The 17,811-nt window shown below is 51.9% G+C and overlaps 7 protein-coding genes across 7 annotated transcripts in view; 2 read left to right on the top strand and 5 right to left on the bottom strand.

The window, feature by feature from the left end:
* Positions 1-174, top strand: part of BDZ99DRAFT_493222 (uncharacterized protein) — a gene marked incomplete at both ends in the record, with an annotated part of 4,367 nt that extends 4,193 nt beyond the window's left edge. Inside the window, one exon of the mRNA XM_033723217.1 lies at positions 10-174. Coding sequence (XP_033584360.1) covers positions 10-174 — 165 coding nt within the window. The remainder of the gene's footprint in view (positions 1-9) is intronic.
* A 714-nt stretch (positions 175-888) lies between these two features.
* Positions 889-6,445, bottom strand: BDZ99DRAFT_431477 (uncharacterized protein; the record flags this gene model as incomplete). The annotated part of the gene is made up of 5 exons (XM_033717291.1): positions 889-1,611; positions 1,647-5,217; positions 5,263-5,688; positions 5,747-6,176; positions 6,369-6,445. 5 exons carry the CDS (start codon positions 6,443-6,445, stop codon positions 1,301-1,303), a joined length of 4,815 nt encoding a protein of 1,604 aa, XP_033584359.1. The 3' UTR covers positions 889-1,300.
* Positions 6,446-8,489: 2,044 nt separating this feature from the next.
* Positions 8,490-8,969, top strand: BDZ99DRAFT_457132 (uncharacterized protein). The gene has a single exon (XM_033718621.1). It carries the CDS (start codon positions 8,523-8,525, stop codon positions 8,808-8,810), a length of 288 nt encoding a protein of 95 aa, XP_033584358.1. The 5' UTR covers positions 8,490-8,522; the 3' UTR covers positions 8,811-8,969.
* Positions 8,970-10,022: 1,053 nt separating this feature from the next.
* BDZ99DRAFT_484280 (uncharacterized protein) lies at positions 10,023-10,980 on the bottom strand (the record flags this gene model as incomplete). The annotated part of the gene is made up of 3 exons (XM_033722631.1): positions 10,023-10,056; positions 10,133-10,589; positions 10,926-10,980. 3 exons carry the CDS (start codon positions 10,978-10,980, stop codon positions 10,023-10,025), a joined length of 546 nt encoding a protein of 181 aa, XP_033584357.1.
* Positions 10,981-11,506: 526 nt separating this feature from the next.
* On the bottom strand, positions 11,507-12,692 carry BDZ99DRAFT_457129 (uncharacterized protein). Its single transcript, XM_033718620.1, has 3 exons — positions 12,418-12,692; positions 12,124-12,361; positions 11,507-12,067 (listed from the first exon to the last, which is right to left on the bottom strand). The coding sequence occupies exons 1-3, from the start codon at positions 12,620-12,622 to the stop codon at positions 11,749-11,751; spliced, it is 762 nt and encodes a 253-aa protein (XP_033584356.1). The 5' UTR covers positions 12,623-12,692; the 3' UTR covers positions 11,507-11,748.
* Positions 12,693-13,022: 330 nt separating this feature from the next.
* Positions 13,023-15,316, bottom strand: BDZ99DRAFT_457128 (uncharacterized protein). Its single transcript, XM_033718619.1, has 11 exons — positions 15,138-15,316; positions 14,923-15,088; positions 14,743-14,868; positions 14,486-14,693; positions 14,245-14,426; positions 13,911-14,189; positions 13,808-13,861; positions 13,677-13,758; positions 13,492-13,622; positions 13,237-13,440; positions 13,023-13,171 (listed from the first exon to the last, which is right to left on the bottom strand). The coding sequence occupies exons 1-11, from the start codon at positions 15,276-15,278 to the stop codon at positions 13,164-13,166; spliced, it is 1,581 nt and encodes a 526-aa protein (XP_033584355.1). The 5' UTR covers positions 15,279-15,316; the 3' UTR covers positions 13,023-13,163.
* Positions 15,317-16,507: 1,191 nt separating this feature from the next.
* BDZ99DRAFT_513635 (uncharacterized protein) lies at positions 16,508-17,305 on the bottom strand (the record flags this gene model as incomplete). Its single annotated transcript, XM_033724726.1, has 1 exon — positions 16,508-17,305. The coding sequence occupies one exon, from the start codon at positions 17,303-17,305 to the stop codon at positions 16,508-16,510; it is 798 nt and encodes a 265-aa protein (XP_033584354.1).
* Between the last annotated feature and the right edge of the window lie 506 nt (positions 17,306-17,811).

Below are 17,811 nucleotides of genomic sequence, written 5' to 3'. Positions count from 1 at the left end.
GTTAAAGAGGAAGCCGAGCCCGTTGAAGAGGAAGCCGAGCCCGTTAAAGAGGAAGCCAAAGAAGAGACACCCGCTCCAGCGACAGAGGAAGCCAAAGAGGAAGCACCCGCACCCGAAGTCGCCGACAAGAAGCCTGTCGACGCTGAGGTCGCGGCCCCCGAGGCTGCCGCTTAAGCACTCTTCCCCCCTACACGAATGTCGCCCTAGCCTCACATATCCTACATTTTCCCTTTACCCCGTCGTTCTGCGAAGCATCAGCGAAGCGAAGCCCTCTGTAATACCCTAGCGTTTGTTCCTGTACCCTAGCCTCTAGGATCCAAAAATTGTGTAGTCTTCTTTTTCCTCTCCAATTGGTCTCTAAGTTGCCTGCTCTGTGCTCTGTTGTTGTTGTTTTGCATCTATTTTCCGAGAATGAATGACTTCATGACCGAGCGCCGTGACGTCGGAAATGAGATGAAGATTGGCTTTATACCCCTCTTGCCTGTGCCTTCTTTTTCTAGTTTTGCAGGAGCGGGGGTTGGTGGCTGTTGGTGGTGGTGGTTGTAGGCGGGAACTTTGTAATAAATGGTCTCTGATTCTGTGAGATATGGAGGGGAGGGGAGGGGAGGTGTATATAGATTTTGTGCGATGCTGTGGCGAAGAGGGGTAGAGATTGAATCGATTCTGTTGATCGGGAATTTGGGAACGGGATGCGTGCTGATGATGTGTTTGTCTGCTTTGCTTGTGATGTGGACTTGTCTGGGGGTGGCCTGCGTGGGTAACAGTGGTTGAGAGCTATGGGAGTTCGGTCTAATCTGGAAAGCTGATTGATCTCGATAATGCTTAATTCTTGATGTTGTGTGTCGGACCACCCGTGACAATGGTAGGAATGCGTGAGTAACAAAAGCGAGCGGACTGTTTCATTGAAGCCTCTCGCTCGACAGCCCCATGCAGTTTCTTCCGGGGTGGGCGATTGAGTAATTTCCATCATTTACTGAGCTGCGACACGTATACAGGCCACCCTAGTCACTCTCAGCGGGAACGCAAATAAAGAGTGAGGATTATGCACTGCCATTGAAGAGCTCTGGCTACCGTATACTATGCATACAAAACCCTCCTCTCTTCACTCGATTCAACCAACCCCCTAGACCCCGCCGAACCCATCCCGTCATACTTTCGTCAGACCTCGTCCCGCGATTGCCAACTACATCCTGTCGCCAACAACAGAACCAAGCCAAGCCAAAAGCATCAATCTACCACACCCCGTAACGAATACTCTCCTCGTCTCCCCTTTTCGGCCCAGATCAAGCACTGGCGTCGCCTATCTCTTCCCGCCCTTCTTCTTCGCGGCCACAACCTTGAAGGGCGCACTATCGACACCCTGCTGCTGCACTTGCTGCGCCTGGCCTCCCTTCTTGGCGACCTCACTCCAGCCTCCGGCGGCGGACTTGGCCTCTGCAGCGGCAGACTGCGCGCTAGTATCGACAATGCCCTTGTCAGCCAGCTTCCGTCGGCGCAGGAACTCTTCGGCGAAGTGGCGAGAGTCGATGGTGTTGGACGCAGAGTGGACGGCTTCGGTGAGGATTTCAAGCTCGAGCGGGAACGAGACAAGCTGAGCAACAAAGTCGTCGGCTACAGAGAAAGAGATGTCAGTATTGATTATCAACGATGAAGATAAAGAGATAGCGGAGACCTGCCATTGATGCCCTTCTCCAAGTCCCCCTTGAGCTCGCCGACGGCCCATTTCCTGAACTCCTCCTGTGCGTTGACTTGGCCAGCTAGTTGGCCGCCCAGCGTAGCGTTCCTGGTGCCTGCGAGCTTGGGCTTTGTCACAGGGCTCGACATCACCCCACTGCTGGTCGAGCGTATGACAGCTGGTCCGGTTGGAATAGCAACCAGCGGTGCTTTGGCCTTTCCACTCGCTCCGACAGTTGTCCAGGCGCCACTGCCCGGAGGAGGAGTAGGCGTGTGCTTGCTTGCGAGATCGGCGTATCGCTTCCCCGAGGAAAGGGGAGGCACACTCGCTGCAAGGGAACCCGTCGCGTTTACCGCAGCCGCAACTGTGGCAGCGGTACGCTGTTTGCGTGCCTCTTCCTCTTTCTGGATCTGCTGAAGGGTCTTCTTACTAGTGCTTGGCTGTCCAGGAGTTTTGCCTGCTAGGGGTTTGACCCATGCCGATGGGGTAGAAGCGTTGGGTGTAATAGGCGATGCGCCACTAGCCCAGGTCGAGCTGGACGGAAGACCAGGTGCAGGAGGAGCCGCCTGAGCTTGCGCATGCATTTCTCTCTCAAGCGCTGCGCGACGGGCAGCAGCCGCGATTTCCTCTTGCTGAGCGGCTTTTCGGGCTTCTGCCTCTTGAATCTCCTTCAAAGACGGACCTCTCGGCGCCTCCGCAGGTTCTTTAGCCCAAGGGGCGATTGAGGCACTAGGCGTATCTGCAGACGGAGTTTCAGAGCGAGATCGAGATTCCGCGTGAAGGGTATCAGCCACGTTGTGCTTCCTCTGAGCAGCAGGAGCTGGGAGTGGCGAGCTTGATTGTGGCGGAGGGAATGGCTGTGGAAGGCCGCTGGTTTCTACTTTAGCCCAGGGTGACTGTGGAGGAGCAGGAGATTGTTTAGAAGAAGCAGCTTTCTGGACCTGTTCCGTAAGTGAGAGGGCCTCTGTGGTCTTAGCGAGAGGAGCAGGTTCAGTGGTCGGTGCATTCATTTGAGCGTTCGCTGCTTCAGAGCGAAGGGCTTCGGTCCGTTGCTGATGCTGCACTTGCTCGGCAAACGAGCTCGATGGCTTACCAATGATACCTTCGGTTGGCGCTTTAGAGGGCTGGTCTACATCCGTCTGCAGTCTCAGATCGTGAAACTGCTGTAAACGATCTGCAGAGTTCTGGGCTGCCTGCTGCTCGGTTTGGCTGATCCTCTGGATGGCGTCGTGCTCAGCTTGCTCACGTTGTAGTCGAGCGCGATCATTGAGCATAGCTGCGACCTGCTGCGCATGAGCGTTAGAATCCGGCTGCTGCTGCCCGAAAGGCACTGGCGCACCACCATAGGAGAGTTGACCGCTGCGGCCGATATTGAGACGTTCCATCATACCAGGAACATCTTCCTCCCTAATATTTCCTAGCACGTCCATCCCAATAGGCCCGAGTCCTGATGAAGGCGCAGGGCGGAAGGAATTGTCAAAAAGTCCGGGTACGGTAGGTCCAGGGATCGGGCCTTGCGTGGGTGATGGTTGATACACACCAGGAGATGTAATACTCCCAAAGCTGGGTTGGCTGTGGAGACTGTGAGCACTGGAATGATGATGAAGCTGTTGAGGAAGAATGCCGTGGGCACCGATTCCCATTTGCGCCTGCTTGGCTAATGCTTGTTGCTGTACGGCTAAGTGCTCTTTCTGCCGAGCCATGAGATATTGTTCTTCTTGCTTGCGCCTCTCTAGCGCGTTCTGTTGCTCTGCCGTGAGAGTGGTACCGAAGCTTGGGAAGCTGCTAGCAAATGGCGGCTGAGCCCCAGATCCGACGGTTGGGGCCGCAGATATGCCTTGACCTGCCCAAGCATTACCGGCTTGAGTTGAAGGTGGGCCGTGGGGTATACCAATTTGCGGCACGAGGAAAGGCTCTCGGGAATTGCCAATGCGGCGAATGAGTTGGGCCAGGGGTTCGTACTCGGGGTCTTCATACTTCTTGACCAACAGCTCGGGAGAGAAGAACCCAGCTTTATACCAATCGTGCATCTCAAGTCCCGACCAAGGGCCTTGGGTGGTGCCTTGGGGATCTTGATAGATCCATCGCATCCTGTCGGGCATGACCATGGTCCGCTGCTGCGCTGCAGGAGGCTGATTGGATGCAGGACTTGTTACACTCTGAGACTGTGCAGAAGAAGTCGGTGGCTGCGACCGTCCGCCAATAGTTGACAATATGGAGGGTTGCGCAGACGCCGAGGACTGCATCTGACCGAATGGTGTACCAACAGGTTCAGAGAAACCAATACTCGGATTACGAGCTCCGGGATAATCGTCGAACATACGATTGGCTCGGAATGGACTTTCTGAATCTCTCGTTGGTATACCACTACCTTGAGCTTGCACGCTAAAAGCATTCCTGGCGTAAGTAGAGGGTTGATTGAGTGAGCGGCCTTCAGAAGAACCGTCGTCGTTCGAAGACCGATTCTGCTCTACAGAGCGCATTTGGTCTTGCATAGCAGCGGGTGGGAAGAGTGCTCCAAGCTTACTGCCTCGTCCGATAGTCCCAGAGCCGCCTAATCCGGACACAGAGCCTTGGCCAAACAACGAACTGCTTCCGAGACCAGCGAGACTGGGAGATTGGAGTTCTCCAACAGATCCAAACATACTGTCAAACCCTGCACCAAAACCACCGCGCTCTCTGATTGGCGTTCCTATAGAGGGCTGCCCAGTAGGCCACGCGGCTGCGCCACCAAGACCAGGAAGACCACCTAAGCTCGGGAAACCCCTCGTGGGTCCTGTACTTGAGGTCTGGCTTCTGTCACTCGCAGCAGCTTCGAAAGCCCCTGGAACACGACCTGGATTTCCGAGACCACCGAACGGGGCCATCCCAGGTCCAACAGATGGATCAACCTGGAAGCTTCCGAGGCCGGGGAACTGGGGGTTATGGATGTCTGATTCATCGGTGTCGTCTTCCGTATCGGTACGCTCATGCTCGGGGCTTTGGTATGGATTGGTATTGGTTGGGCTCATCGGCTCATGACTCTGGTCCAGACCACGATGCTGTGGGGTTTGGTGCGAATAATTATCTCGGCCATGAAAGATGTCGCGAATGCCAGTAGTATCCGATGTCATTCCAAACGCAGAGAAGCCAGGATCGTCGCGCGGGTCGCGTCGATTAGGAGTTCCATAGGCAGGAATACCTGATTGACGCGGTGGACTGGAATCCTGGCCTCCGCCTAGAGCAGCGCTACCAGAGCGCAGATCGTCATCGGGAAAGGGATCAGTATCGTTACTAGTGGGCCGATTGGAGCGTGTTTCCATCCATGAAGGTGTTGGTCTTGCAGGATCAGCTTCACTGAGCTTTCCCAGGTTGCCGAGGGACGGCTTTTCTTTTGCTGCTTTTCCGATATCCTCTGAGCTATCTTTTGCCATCAGTCCTCTGAATCTGCTCTCTCCTCGCATGCTGCCATAGCCAGGCTTCTTCTCAGTCGTTGCAGGCTGCGTGGAATTTGCACCAATTGCAAAACTTCCAAATGCACCCATTGGGGAGAATCCTGCACTCTGCGGAGTAGCTGACCAAGGAGAGGAAGGCCCAGTGATGCCAACGCTGAAAGGGGCCGTGGTTGTGCGCCGAAGACTACCGAAGGGATTTGGATTCTCGGCCATCGCCTCACGCGTCCTGTCTTTATCACGTTCGTCAGTTCCAGATCCCACGTTCGATTCTTTGAAATCAGTCCTCCGCCTGGCCAGTGCTGGGGGAGGCGTCACAGCGTTGGACTCTTCGCGAGAGTATCGAGAGGTCCCGGCGGGAGAAGCCATCGCATTGGAAGGGAAAGGATACGCGTCGCCGGTATCGCGACGGCGACCGGTTGGTCGGATACTCGTAGGGGAGGCCAAACCATAAGGTCCTGACGGATTCTGCGACTGGGAAATTGAAGTTTTTCGCAGCGACAGTGCTTCTTTGGGCGTACCATCCTTATTCGTAGCCGGGATAGGCGGCTTGAGGGGTGAGTTGACGGAACCCAAAAAGAGCTATTCAAGTTCCGAAGTTAGCTAAAGCATGCACATATGTTTTGCAAGGGTCACGAACCTCCTTCTCTTCTTCAGTCAGGTCCCTCAAATTCAGTGGAACGACACTGCCATCACGATCCCAACAAATATCCACGCCAACTTGACCATCTTTATTATGTTCGTCCCTGCGGCCCCAAGTGGCGCTAGATGTTCCATTCGAGATATTTGGCGCCCAATTGTTCACGTATAAATTCGACACGCCATCGTTGAGGTCTCCGGAGTCCTTCTGGTGTTTGAAAAGGTCGATCAATTGATCCTTCGAAAAATGGCTGTTTGTAGAGCTCCCATTACGACTAGAGTTCAGGTGGGGAGGCACATAGACCCCTGAGTTTGACGACAGCGGCAGTCCGTTGCCGTCCCGTGAAGGTGGGGCAGGTGTAGAGCCAGAGAGTGTGGTAGCATGAGATGAGCGACGAAATGTTTGCGTATTACCGTTTGCGCGTCGGGACCTAAGAAAAAATTAGCCGCCATGAACGGTCGCGTGTGATGTTTGGCTCTAGGCATAGGCGAACGCATCGTTGCTTTCGTATGCTAGCAACCCTCTAACAGCGGCAGCGGGAACTAAGGGCAAAGAACGCGTCTTGAAGATCGAGTGGTGCTTCGAGATGCATGCATGTCTCAGGGTCAAAGGCCAATCTTACCACTCTCCGCCCGATTCTGTGCGCGAAGGGTTCGGGTTACTGGCGGCTGCAGCTGAAGCAAAGGTAGAGGGGGCCATGTCTGTGGTCGAGGTTGGCTGGCGAGTGGCGGGTGTGCTGGCCAGAAGAAAAGGATGCGAGTGACCGAGTCGGGGGTCGGTGGCGGCACAGCTTGTTGTGATGAGGCTGGTGGTAGAATTATGTGGTTCAAAGACAGCTGACAGTATATGATACTCGTGGGACGAATATACGTGTGGTGAATGAGTGGGTGGGGTACGAAGATCGATTTCACGATGGAGAAGAAGGTGTGGAGTTGAAAGCTTCTGCATTTTGGACCAGTGGAGACGAGTCACGTGACTATCGACGTCCTCCAAGTCCGCCGCCACCCATCTCCCTCTCCTCTGTCAGATACCTGATCTATCACATGCTCAATGCGCCACGTCTCATCTTCACTATGTACTCTCAACGCCCGAAACATCGCTTTCGTGCTCAAAATGGATACCACACCAATCTCGCCCTAAGAAACTCCACTTGGCCTCGCGCTTGTCCATGGTTCTGCGTCCAGCGCGTCACGGTTCCGGCCCTTGAAATACTCGACATCCCCTGGCGCGTTGCCCAACGCATCCTTCAAAAGTAGCTGCAGTCAAGCAAACTTGTGCTCTGCCGACGCCAATGCAGATCAACCTGGCCCTGTTTATCAGTTTGCATAGCGTATATCTGGATAGAGGTACTCAACACTTCGCCCCGTTGTTTCTCTTTTTAGACTTCAATGAGGCTTGGCATCCTTTTAGTATCCTGACTTCCCAAATATCTTCTAGACGTAAGCAGTCCACGGTTGCAGTCGTCCCTCTTTACTCGTAAGTTTTGCAGAGCGCTCAACGTCCAGTTTCACAGAATCCTCTCGGAGCTTCCCTTCCGCATACTTGCCTTTACCGTGTTTGCTGCCCTCCTGCAAAGCCTTGCAGCTCGACGTGTCAAGTTTGCGGCAAACTTGGTACCTATTATCTTCTCACATGTTGATTGATCGATGCATCACTTGCCGAAGGCTTAGAACAATTGGCTAGACCATGCGCTTTACCGTCCGCCTCTACTGTCTGCCTTCAACAAAACTTTTCTTCTCAGCCTATCTCTCCTTGTGACATTCTGTTCAGCGGGGAAATGATCTTCTGAGTCTGCAGATCTTATTAGAGCCCGAAAGGCTGCAAGCACCTGAGAAGTCCGCGAGGAATTTAGCACTTACTATAAAGACAGCAATATCCTACGCTCGCGCTCACGTAACTTCCTTTGAATGTAACAGCGATTCCCACAGGCGCCTGCAACTGTCTCCTCATCAAACTTGCGTGTTTGCTGCTCGAGTCGTCCACGTGCAAGCTGCCTTTCACCAGGCGAATTCTTCTCTAACAATCACCCACCTCCAAACTTCGCGAAACCAGTTTTCTCGAGATCCCACTTCATAACCAGGTTCAGAAAGCAAAAAAACTCCTCACCTGGGCAATTTTGACTCAATAACGAGATCCGCAAAAGAACTCTTCGTCTCTGCCGTACCTGAAACCGGCCAATCTAACCCTACCTAAAGTTTTCCAGAGTTGAATTCATATTCAGCTCAAGTGGCACTTTTGAATGCCACATCACCGTAAACTTGTTCCCGGCAGAGACCACCCCGCTCCGGAACACTACGCACCCCGTTCCATGTTTCCTTCCTTCTTGGGAGGACGTCGCTCTGGAATGCACAGGACAGGCCGCGGGCACAGGCATAGCTACGAGGGCTACGAAAGCGGTGGAGACAACGCTCGAAACATTCGGCAAAGACATTTGTTCAACGGGATGCGTGGCCATCGACGTCCTGGAGCTTATCCGATGTACAAGGGATACCAAACCCCTTATAGCAGTTGGGGACGAGGAGGATTAGGAGCGCCCTCCCGCGACGCCCCTTACGGAGGTCAGAGGCCCTTCTACGCCCCATTTCTAAGAAACCAATTCGCGATGCGACCTCAAGCTGCGGCCTGGGGTCCTCGTCCTGGCATATTCAACCGTCACTATGGTCACCACGCTGTACGCACTCCCTTCAGCCAACAACCCATCGGGCGCGGCATGGGCGGTGGCTTCCGGCTGGGTGGTTATGGAGGCATGGGTGGAGGCATGGGTGGTTTTCCTACAATGCCCAGACGACGGCCTACATACATGCGGAGAACTCGAAGCCTCCTAGACGATGATGACGACTGGGACGACCTTGGCGACGATAGCAGCCACCTGAATACTTTCAGTAGTTACGATCGCTATGGGTCCAGTCACCCCACCTCTCTTTACGGAGGAGATACATCAGACTACGACTACGACGACGAGTATTCCGACGACGAGAACGATGACTATCTTGACGAATCTGGATCATCTTTTGGTGGTCGCCGTAACCGCTTCGGTGGTGGCTTCGGTCACGCCTTTCAATGAACCTACTTCCTCTTTCTTCTTTCTTTCTTGTGACTTCCGAGCGATTTCGTAGCTTTGCTGCTTTCATTACCTGTTTCCCTGGTGTCCGAAGCCACGGTTGAGGATTGAGAGGTTTATTTCAACTATATTTCTTCCCTGTTAATACTAGATTCCCTAAACACGGTCGCTACAATGTGCGCGTCTGCTGGCGACCTCCGTGTTTTCGTTTAATGTTTTGCCTTTTTCCCTTGGCTCTATTCTTTTTCATTCAGCCCTATCTGACTTTCGGAGGAACGGAAATACCTTGTCTTGATTCTTGATGTTGTCTCTGCTGTTAGGTCTCCTATGGATGTTCTCTCCTTCACAGCCTCAAACGACAGTCATCCCTTTTGACGCCGTTCAACCTTTCGTTTTCCCAACTGATCACATCTCATCGAACTTGCCTTGTTTGTCGCTTCATGGATATCTTCTAGGTACGATGAGAGGCAAATGACCAACCGCATTTCTTCATCTAGAATTCAGTTTGCGCAATCATATCTCAGATTCACTTCGATGCATGACTCTTCTTCGCAAGCTGCTCTGTGACCTTTATATGATGCCCAAATCCACACTTTTTGTCCCTCCCTCTCCAGCTGTCCAGAAAGTCTTCGCGTCCCAGCGCCATACATCCCCAAACCAAGACATTCATCTTGACATCCGGTGAAAGTACAACCATCCAACCAGATGTGTCTCGTCATCTATTACCGCTACCAGTGCGGCCATCATGAACACGTCAAGCGCGTCTGTCGCCAAACCTACGTTGATTCAGACCAGTGTCCGCAGCGGTGGGAGAAAACCATCGAACCGCCCCGCTGCATCAATTGCATGAAGCAGTGGGGCTTGCAGTTAGACAGAGAAACCTGGGACACCCTTGGCGCAAGTAGTTTCGGATCATGAAGTGAGGGAACACCAGGGCAGGATTGTTTGCGGCGTTCGATGAGAAAAGACAAGTTGTAGGAGTTAATGTGATTTATTCAGGCTAAGCAAACCCGAACTCCAATTCGCACAGTTGATTGAGATTGGGGAGTTGTTCGCAAACGCAGGAAATTTCAGATTGACCATATCCACCCAAAAGCTGAGATGTAGAAACGACGTCAATGGGATGAACGTAGGAGAGTGAAATTGACTAGTTGAACTGATTGTGATGACCCTCTATTACCGCTGTCTTGGTCCCACTACTTCTGCCGTGTGCGCCTATTTCTTCGGGGGGTATTTCTGGAAGAGGAATCTAGAACACAAATTAGGCTCAACCCTCGTAGAAGAACAATTTGCTATTTCACAATCAATAGCAATTGCAAACTTACTGGCTGACGTAGTAATCCGCGACACCAAACAGTCCGATCGCACCCGCAAAGATACCGCCCACTTTCCATGAAAACTCGCCGGCGGTGTACTTCTTGTAGATACCCACGCCCAGCGCCGTCGCTACCGCAGCGCCAACGACCAGGTTGCCAATCACGACGGGGTTGTCTGAGTTCTGGCGGAACTTATGCGCGGCGCGGCCTCCCTTGGCCTTTGCAGCAGCCTTTGCATCCTTCGCCTTCTGGGCCGCTTTTGCAGCTTCCTCCTTCGTCTTCCGCTCAAGTGCTTCCGCTTCGTGCTCGATTCGCTCTTTCTGTGTGTCTGTCTTGATCTCTTGCGATTCGAAGTCGGATGGGACGGACGAGATGTGTGGGCTGTCCACGTCGATAAGCGATGTCACGCTGTCGTCGGTGTGGACGACTTCAGGGACGGCCGGGGCGCGACTATTGAGTGTCAGGACTAGTTTTGGAAGTATATAGCAACGATCTGATTCGCCAGAGAGGGCTGGCGTTCGACGGTTTCATGTCGCATGTCTCCCACGGTTCACAAATCGCGGCCCTGATGCGAGGATGGTGAGAAAAACTACACCTTCTCTCCCATCCTCGTTTCCACCTTCTGTTCTACAACATGTGCGGTATCTCGACAATTTTGTAAATATGTATGGTGCTATCAGGGCTCGCGACTTGTCCTAGGAATGTCGTGATGCAACAAAGGATGTCGTGATACGGCAATAGGAATCAACTCACGCCTACAACAAGTCAGTATAGCTTCACGAGGCACATATAGGTGCGGAACAAACTTCTTCAGCAGACTGCTTCGGGCCGCTGGCGGCTGCATCTGCGTAGGACATGATAGCGGTGGAGAGGGAGCTTCGAGGAAGGGCGGGCAGTGTGCAGAAAGCGAGTAGCGGAGGGTGACGAGCTGAGCACTGCAGGGGACGAGGGATTAAATGGAGCTGGGGAACAGAGGAAGAAAGAAGAGTAGCGCAGTCGTGTGATGGTGTGGACGTGGTTGGTGCCGGGTGAAACAGGCTCAGATGTTCCTGGCCACGTGAAAAAGCCTAAATCTGGCCGTGATGTCATCAAAGCCCGAGCTTCGTGGTGGAGATGCTCCAAATTCAGAGTGCAGCCAGGCTTCGTTCAACGAAGAGTGGCAGTCCAGCACCGTCTGATGTGGCCCGGAGGGCTATCGGCTTTGTCCAAATTATAGCTTTACAGCTTTTTACAATGTACCAGAAGACCTCAAGCGGTGTTAGACAAATGTACGCAAGCCTAGAGTGAGGGCATCTCGAAGATATAATCTGAAAAGCATCACAATTCGTGGACTGCCTTTCTGTCGAAGGAAGCCTGATAGTGATGGTGTGATACAAGGAGGCCATCTCGTGGATTACTTCAGTTGAAGCATGTACTTTATCTTTATCATAGGAACAGAAAAGTTGCGTTTTCTACATCACCCAAACGCTGCTAAAACCAGGGACATGTGCAAAAAATCCATTTCTATTGTACATTTCAAAGGCATCTGATCCCTCTCATAGTTGAGTTTCGCTTTTGAAGGAAAGCTTCCTATGCCATCCTATGCCGGTTGTTGATATAATACAAGGCCACTGCTTTCCGCCGAATCACGACTTCTTTGCTTCATTATCTGACTCCGTATCGTGCCACGCTCTAGGGACCAGTTCATCGGCCTCGCTCACAGGCTCCTCTTTCTTGATTTTCTCCGCCGCAACTTTGATTTCGTCCCGCTTTGCTCGTACTTCGTCGGTCAAACTCGAATCGCTGCGGGATTGGGGGACTGCCTCGGTGGCGCTTTCGGGGTCTTCTGAGCTTGGAGGTGTCGCATCGTCTGGCGAGGCAACGTCTAGGCCAGCCTCAGACTCCTCCTCTTCTAGTTCGGCGCCGTAGATATCGGGATGCGCTCGGAAGCAATCTTGCATGCCCCTAGATAATATAGTCAGTATCATACCACGCAAGCTCTAGCGGAAGTGCCCGCGTACTTGAACTTATCGATGCAATCCATGCCCTTTGGCTCCTCTGTCGAGTACACAAAGCAGCTGAATGCCGCCCTGAACTCCTCTCCACAGGGCCCATGTGCCATGCCTCCCAGACACGGGCAATCCCAATTGATCTCGCCAGTCTCCGGATTGAAAGCGCCTTGTTGATCCGCCTCCTCTTCAAGCTCCTCTAGTTCTTGCTCCCCCTCCTTTTCCCCGGGTATGGGTTCTACAACAGTGTCTAGCGATGGTGGTCAGCAACCATTCTTGCCACCGGGCGCATCTCCTTCATCTTACAGGGCGGCTCCTCCGCAAACACACTGCTTGTATTATAATAGTACACAGCTCCCGCCGCAAGACCCCATCGCGCCGCTGCGCTCTTCCAGCTCCTGGACCTCCGGCTCGGGGGGGCGGTGCTGATGAATCGTCGGGTAGGGGTGGCGCGAGAGAGGGAGCGGAGCGCGGATGGGCGCGCAATTAGTCGCGAGGCAGGACGGAACATTATGGGCAATTGGAATAACAAGAAGGAGATGGAAAAGAATGTAGAGTGGCCGTTGATGTCGTTGTCGAAAGATGGCCGGCGAGTTTAGTCCGTGATTTCTAATTAGGCCCGGCCAATTTAACGACCTCGGGACGCGACTTATTTTTGCCTGAGGCTGGAACATCTGCCTCTGCATAGATATTCACTTTGCAAATCTGGTTTCTTCTGCAATCGCCTCAAATTTTATATTTATAGCATCGAAGAGACGACTACGTGTCTTCAGTCCTCTCATTCCGCAATAGCCTAGAGACCCAAGCCTGTTCTGAAGTCTATTCATCTACGACATTGGTCGTCGTTTCGCCCAGCAATGGATCCGATCGAAGATTGTTGCACTTCACGAAACAGTTATTCAATGAATGGATAGTCCAGAGATGGGCTTTTGAATTATTCTAAGAATTTTTGCTTCTGTATTCAACGCCGGATCGACGTTACAACATCAATCGTGCGGTCGACAGCGTACCATATATCATGGGTTACATTTCCCGATACGCTCTCCAGTACATTACTTCCCTAAGGCATGTGGTTAGTGACTCATTCCCAGCGTATCAGCATGTCCCAATCCAGGTGGTACTTACTGGTCGCCAACCACTTCTTCACTGTGCGGATCTCCCACAGATGCGCTTCTCGAATGAATTGCGGCTCTCCCGTAATATTCTTAATTCCATAGGAATCCCAGTGATGGCCTCCACTCTCAATGAGATACTCTGGGTGAAGATCCGATGTAAAGCGAGGAGGCGCATCGTTTGAGTGATAACACACGTCTAGCCACACATCCTGGTCTAGTGTTCAGGTTAGCTCTGTACCATTCGCACGTGGGCCACATGACTTACTGCCATCAATGAAAGCGAGGCGATCAGCTTTGAAGTTTAAATCACCATAGTGGTTGTACCAGGTCAGATTCGGTGTTGGCGTGATCGAGTTGAACTTCCCGTGAGGGAATGCCCAGGTGCACCATTGCTGACTATGCTTTTGTCAGACCTTTAAAATCGCAGCTCTTTGGTATTTCTATACTCACGTATAATCCACTTGAAGCACCCTCAAGATCAAAGATGGGCCATATGCTGGGGCGACTTGGTAAGCTCCTTGCTCGGTGCATGCTAGTTGAGAGTCAGTCAACTGTGACAAAATAGCGGCTCGTCAGCTTACTAGAGTAGAGGTACGAGCGAGCGGCTGAATTTGTGACATCTGCATAGAAAGTCTCTGATGGACAGGTTAGTCAGGCCAAAAATTTGCATGCAGTTCTAGTTACCATTTTGAGTGCTAAAGCAGCCTGGATCTGTGCTATCAATCCTACCGCTCAGGCATAGAGGAACGATAACCTTTTTGACGTAATCAGCATATTTTCCGAGATCAGTCCATGGCTCTCCGCCAGTGTAGGGCGCCAATTTGTAATCAACGGATGTAATGCTCTCCGGTGCGTCTATGTTGGTGACATTCGAGCAGAAATTCCAGAAATCGTTGGAGGTATACGCCGGCCACCAGTTAAGCTCTTGCCAAGTTCCAGTTGGGTAGTTCATTGGGCCACCAACTAGCATTGCAATCGTTAGAACCTGAATATCCGAGATGCAATCCGGAATACATACGAGGGAACGCGATGGTCATCGCGAAATCTCGGAGATCTGATAGAGGCCCTAGGCCAAAGATTTCTTTCAGTTCTTGGATTGCTTTGGTGTTTTTGGCTTGGATCAGCTGGTCGATCTTGTCGACAATCTTGTTGATGCTTGCAATACAATCGGATGGCCCGAACTTCTGAATCGGGTCGTACCTAGACAAGATGCTTATTCGCGACGTAGTCCCGACTAGGAAGGTGATATTCCGACTTACCATTGCGGATAGGCAAGTACAGCGTGGATTACGCCGGAGCTTGCAATGCCTCCGAATAGAATATCTCCATAAGTTTTGACAGAGAAAGCAGTCTGTGCACCAGCTAGACTCCCCCCGTACAGGATCCATGGGGTCTCTGGTGCAGAGAGATTGCCGTTAATTCCTGGAAATACGACATGTTGAGCAAAGTAAGCGTTGTCAGCGATCGCTACTTTCATTAGCAATAGAACGGTTTTTAGACAAGATTGGCTTCTCACTCTGCTCGGTAGTGAGGTATGCGAGCTCGTCGGTCGTGCTGGTGTTGAATGGATAGCTTTCACCGTAATATCGGTTTTCTAGAATCACACCTAGGCCATTTGTTGCCTCCATCAGGATTTGTATGACTAGCGGTTCCGTGATCAGCAGGGTCCTTTGATCCAATGAATGAATCACCGTACTTCCTGTCTGGAGGTTCGAAAAACGGCTTGCGAGGTCTGTTTCTCCGCCAATGTACAAATACACGGGGCCTCCGGGTTTATAGTAAGTCGAATCGAACACATAGCGCTGCTTGAACGTGTCTTTGGTGTGAGGCTCATAGCGGGGGCTGTGCGGGAAATGGTCAATCTACGCCAATTAGGACTAAACATCGAGAGAGGTTCAAGATGAGACAAACGGGCTGATCTATCGTATGATACTCGTATGCCGCCGCTTCTTGTCGTCGAACAATTGACATCTCGGCATCTTTGCGCGGTGGAAGGCTACTTGCGAGCCCAGCAAAGGCCACAAGACCTGGGATAGACAAGAAGAATCGCATGCTGCCAATTGAAACAAATTGAGACAGTGAAAGTTCAGAGAAGGTGCTCCAATGGTGGCGGGCAGTGGGCTTACTTATTGATAGAGATGCTGCTCAGAAATGTTTAGGACCTTCCTGTAAGGGCAAGGTACTATATTGCTGCAGCTTCGTTCCCCTTCCCTGTCAATTGCATCATGGGTAAGCTTCGCCGGGTATCCGGGAACAAGCTAAGCTTTGTACAAGCTTTACGCCGATTACGACGCCAGCGGATGCAGGCAGACGCTTTCTTCTAGGTCCATGCAGGTAGCTTCCCCGCAACAGGAGACCGGTCATACCACGCTGGCCGCTGACATGTCGGCTCGACAGTCCATTGTAGGACTAATTGGTTCCGTCAAATATTGAGGGAAAAAGGAAAGAGGCCAGAGTTCCGGATGACCCGCGGGGGTACTGCCAGGGTCTAGATTACGATTAAATGTCACGTGTCCGTCTTCCAGTGAACTCGCACGCCGTATACTTCCTTTCTTAATGGACTATCTAAACTCCCAGACCTCTCATAGTAAAATGCGAAGTGTATGAACACTAGGGGTAAAGCTGCATCCGTGACGAGATCCTTATCTACTTCTCCATTATACTAATACGCTAGAAACCACTATCAATCGTGTGATCACTCATGACTTCTCATATTTCAGGAACGCCTCTCCTTCTATCTGGCATATACTAGTTCCCCGCTCCCTTGGGCTATGGGGTCGGTCGAGCAAGCTAGATGATCGCTCATAGGTGATTGTAGCATCCAATCTCGAGATACCTCTCCAATTTGCAAAATCGGGATTACAGTGGCTTGCCGGACGTTCATCTGGGCACACTCGCTCACCACCATTTGAGGTGCTTCGACACATCTTAAAAAGCCCGATAAGATATAAAGGCCGTCAGAGCTTGAATCTGAGAGTTTTCATGCGCTTATAATCGGTCTAGTTGGCTACTATTTGTAATGCTTCAACACATCATATCTGGAAGAGATTGAAAGCTGACGTGCCCAAAATTGTGTCCTGGTACAATAAGTCTGTCATTCGTTAGTAGGTGAGCTGAACATCCCGATGAAGATTACGAACCTTGTATTGTTAGTGCTTCAGCTTGCAACGCCAAACAATAGTGGCTAGTGCAGAGTAACGGAACTATTTGATGCAACATTACGGTTTCTCAAGATATACTGGATAGCATGTGACTGCATATGGTGTATAGCATCAGGGCCGTTATACGCCTATTCCCTTGATCGAGGTTCGCCTTGAGCTTGCTGACGATGTACTCGAACCTCCAACGCTCTTTCGCCTCGGGTCGTATGTAGTTCTGATAACTGGATCTGAAGAAGTGCTGAATCTTTTGTGGGGTTGAAGGCTGAAGTATTCTTCGGGGCTAGAGGCATCTCCAATGGGTACTGGTGTTCGCGCCCGACTCTGGACTGGGCTCAACCTGATGGCTTCTGGGCTCCAGGACCGCCGTTGACCATCTCCAGTCAATGACCGTTGGTGCTTTTTCTGATGTGCGGGTAGCACGGCAGGGAGCTCTAGCCTAGAGTTCATGCCTATCCACAGCGCCTCGTCCTCGTCTTCTCCCGAGACTCTCCATCCACCAACTCCTTCGAAGTCTCTCGTTGAACCACCGTTTCCAATCAGAGACGCAAAACTGTCGCTTTTTATAGGGAGCTTTCGGGGGTTCGTGGGGTCTTGTGAGGACGTGGAGCTTTGTCCGGTACTTCGTCGAGTGCGTTGACGTCTTGGGCTCGTTTGGCCGGACGATTCGCGCCTGGGTGGCTTGTATATCGTGGAGGATGTCTGCACAAACACCCAGCTCTGGATCAGTGCAACGCCGAGCTCCAAATACACAACAGACGCTCGAATAAGCAGTGCACTGAAGGCGATGGAGGTGGTGAAAACGGCGAAGGTGGCGAGAGGTATCGATACTAGGAGCAGGAGGGACGGACCGAGCAGATAGAGCGGATTGAATATGACTTCAGCTCGTAAAAGAGAGAAGCGGGATAAATTGACCGTCATCCTCGAGGATGAGGATGAAATGCGGAGAGAAGAACATAGTCCTGATAGTGTGGGGCAAGATGATCAGCCGTTTGCATGTGAAACATTTGTCGTATTCAAAAGTGCGTAGAAAGCTTGGCGTTTTTCCCTGCACCACACCACCTAAAGTTGTATGCGCGCGCGTGGGATCACACCTAGATATCTACCCATTTTCAACGCCCTCTTAAGGGCGCTGCTAAATGTACACCCTATATTTACTCGGTGTACACCCCTTTTCTACTCCGTATACACCCTTCTTACGTCTGATCTTCTGATTGGTCCGGAGGGCTCGGAGGAAGCTCCGGCGCTTAATTCTCACGCGCATCTATATGAAATGGGAAGGCTGTACAGCCTCACTATTTCATTGTGCATTCTTACCGTTTCCGTGAGGCTATATATATAGGCCAGCTACACGTAAGGCCTCACGTGAGGCCGTACGTGAGGCCGTACGTGAGGCCGTACGTGAGGCCGTACGTGAGGCTACTTAT

The sequence above is a fragment of the Mytilinidion resinicola genome, assembly GCF_010093595.1.
Source record: "Mytilinidion resinicola strain CBS 304.34 unplaced genomic scaffold BDZ99scaffold_1, whole genome shotgun sequence".
Taxonomy (NCBI): Eukaryota; Fungi; Ascomycota; class Dothideomycetes; order Mytilinidiales; family Mytilinidiaceae; genus Mytilinidion; species Mytilinidion resinicola.
Note: the sequence above shows the minus strand (reverse complement) of the source record. Positions and strands in the feature narration are given on the sequence as shown.

Excerpts from the sequence above, each read along its gene's own strand:
- BDZ99DRAFT_457132 (XM_033718621.1), top strand. The coding sequence starts at position 8,523 with ATGCCCAGACGACGGCCTACATACATGCGGAGAACTCGAAGCCTCCTA.
- BDZ99DRAFT_457128 (XM_033718619.1), bottom strand. The coding sequence starts at position 15,278 with ATGCGATTCTTCTTGTCTATCCCAGGTCTTGTGGCCTTTGCTGGGCTC. Across the intron at positions 15,089-15,137 it reads ATCATACGATAGATCAGCCC|ATTGACCATTTCCCGCACAG; the intron begins GTTTGTCTCATC and ends TAATTGGCGTAG. Across the intron at positions 13,441-13,491 it reads CCTCGCTTTCATTGATGGCA|ACCAGGATGTGTGGCTAGAC; the intron begins GTAAGTCATGTG and ends CCTGAACACTAG.
- BDZ99DRAFT_457129 (XM_033718620.1), bottom strand. The coding sequence starts at position 12,622 with ATGTTCCGTCCTGCCTCGCGACTAATTGCGCGCCCATCCGCGCTCCGC. Across the intron at positions 12,362-12,417 it reads GTTTGCGGAGGAGCCGCCCT|ACACTGTTGTAGAACCCATA; the intron begins GTAAGATGAAGG and ends CACCATCGCTAG. Across the intron at positions 12,068-12,123 it reads GATTGCATCGATAAGTTCAA|GGGCATGCAAGATTGCTTCC; the intron begins GTACGCGGGCAC and ends TATATTATCTAG.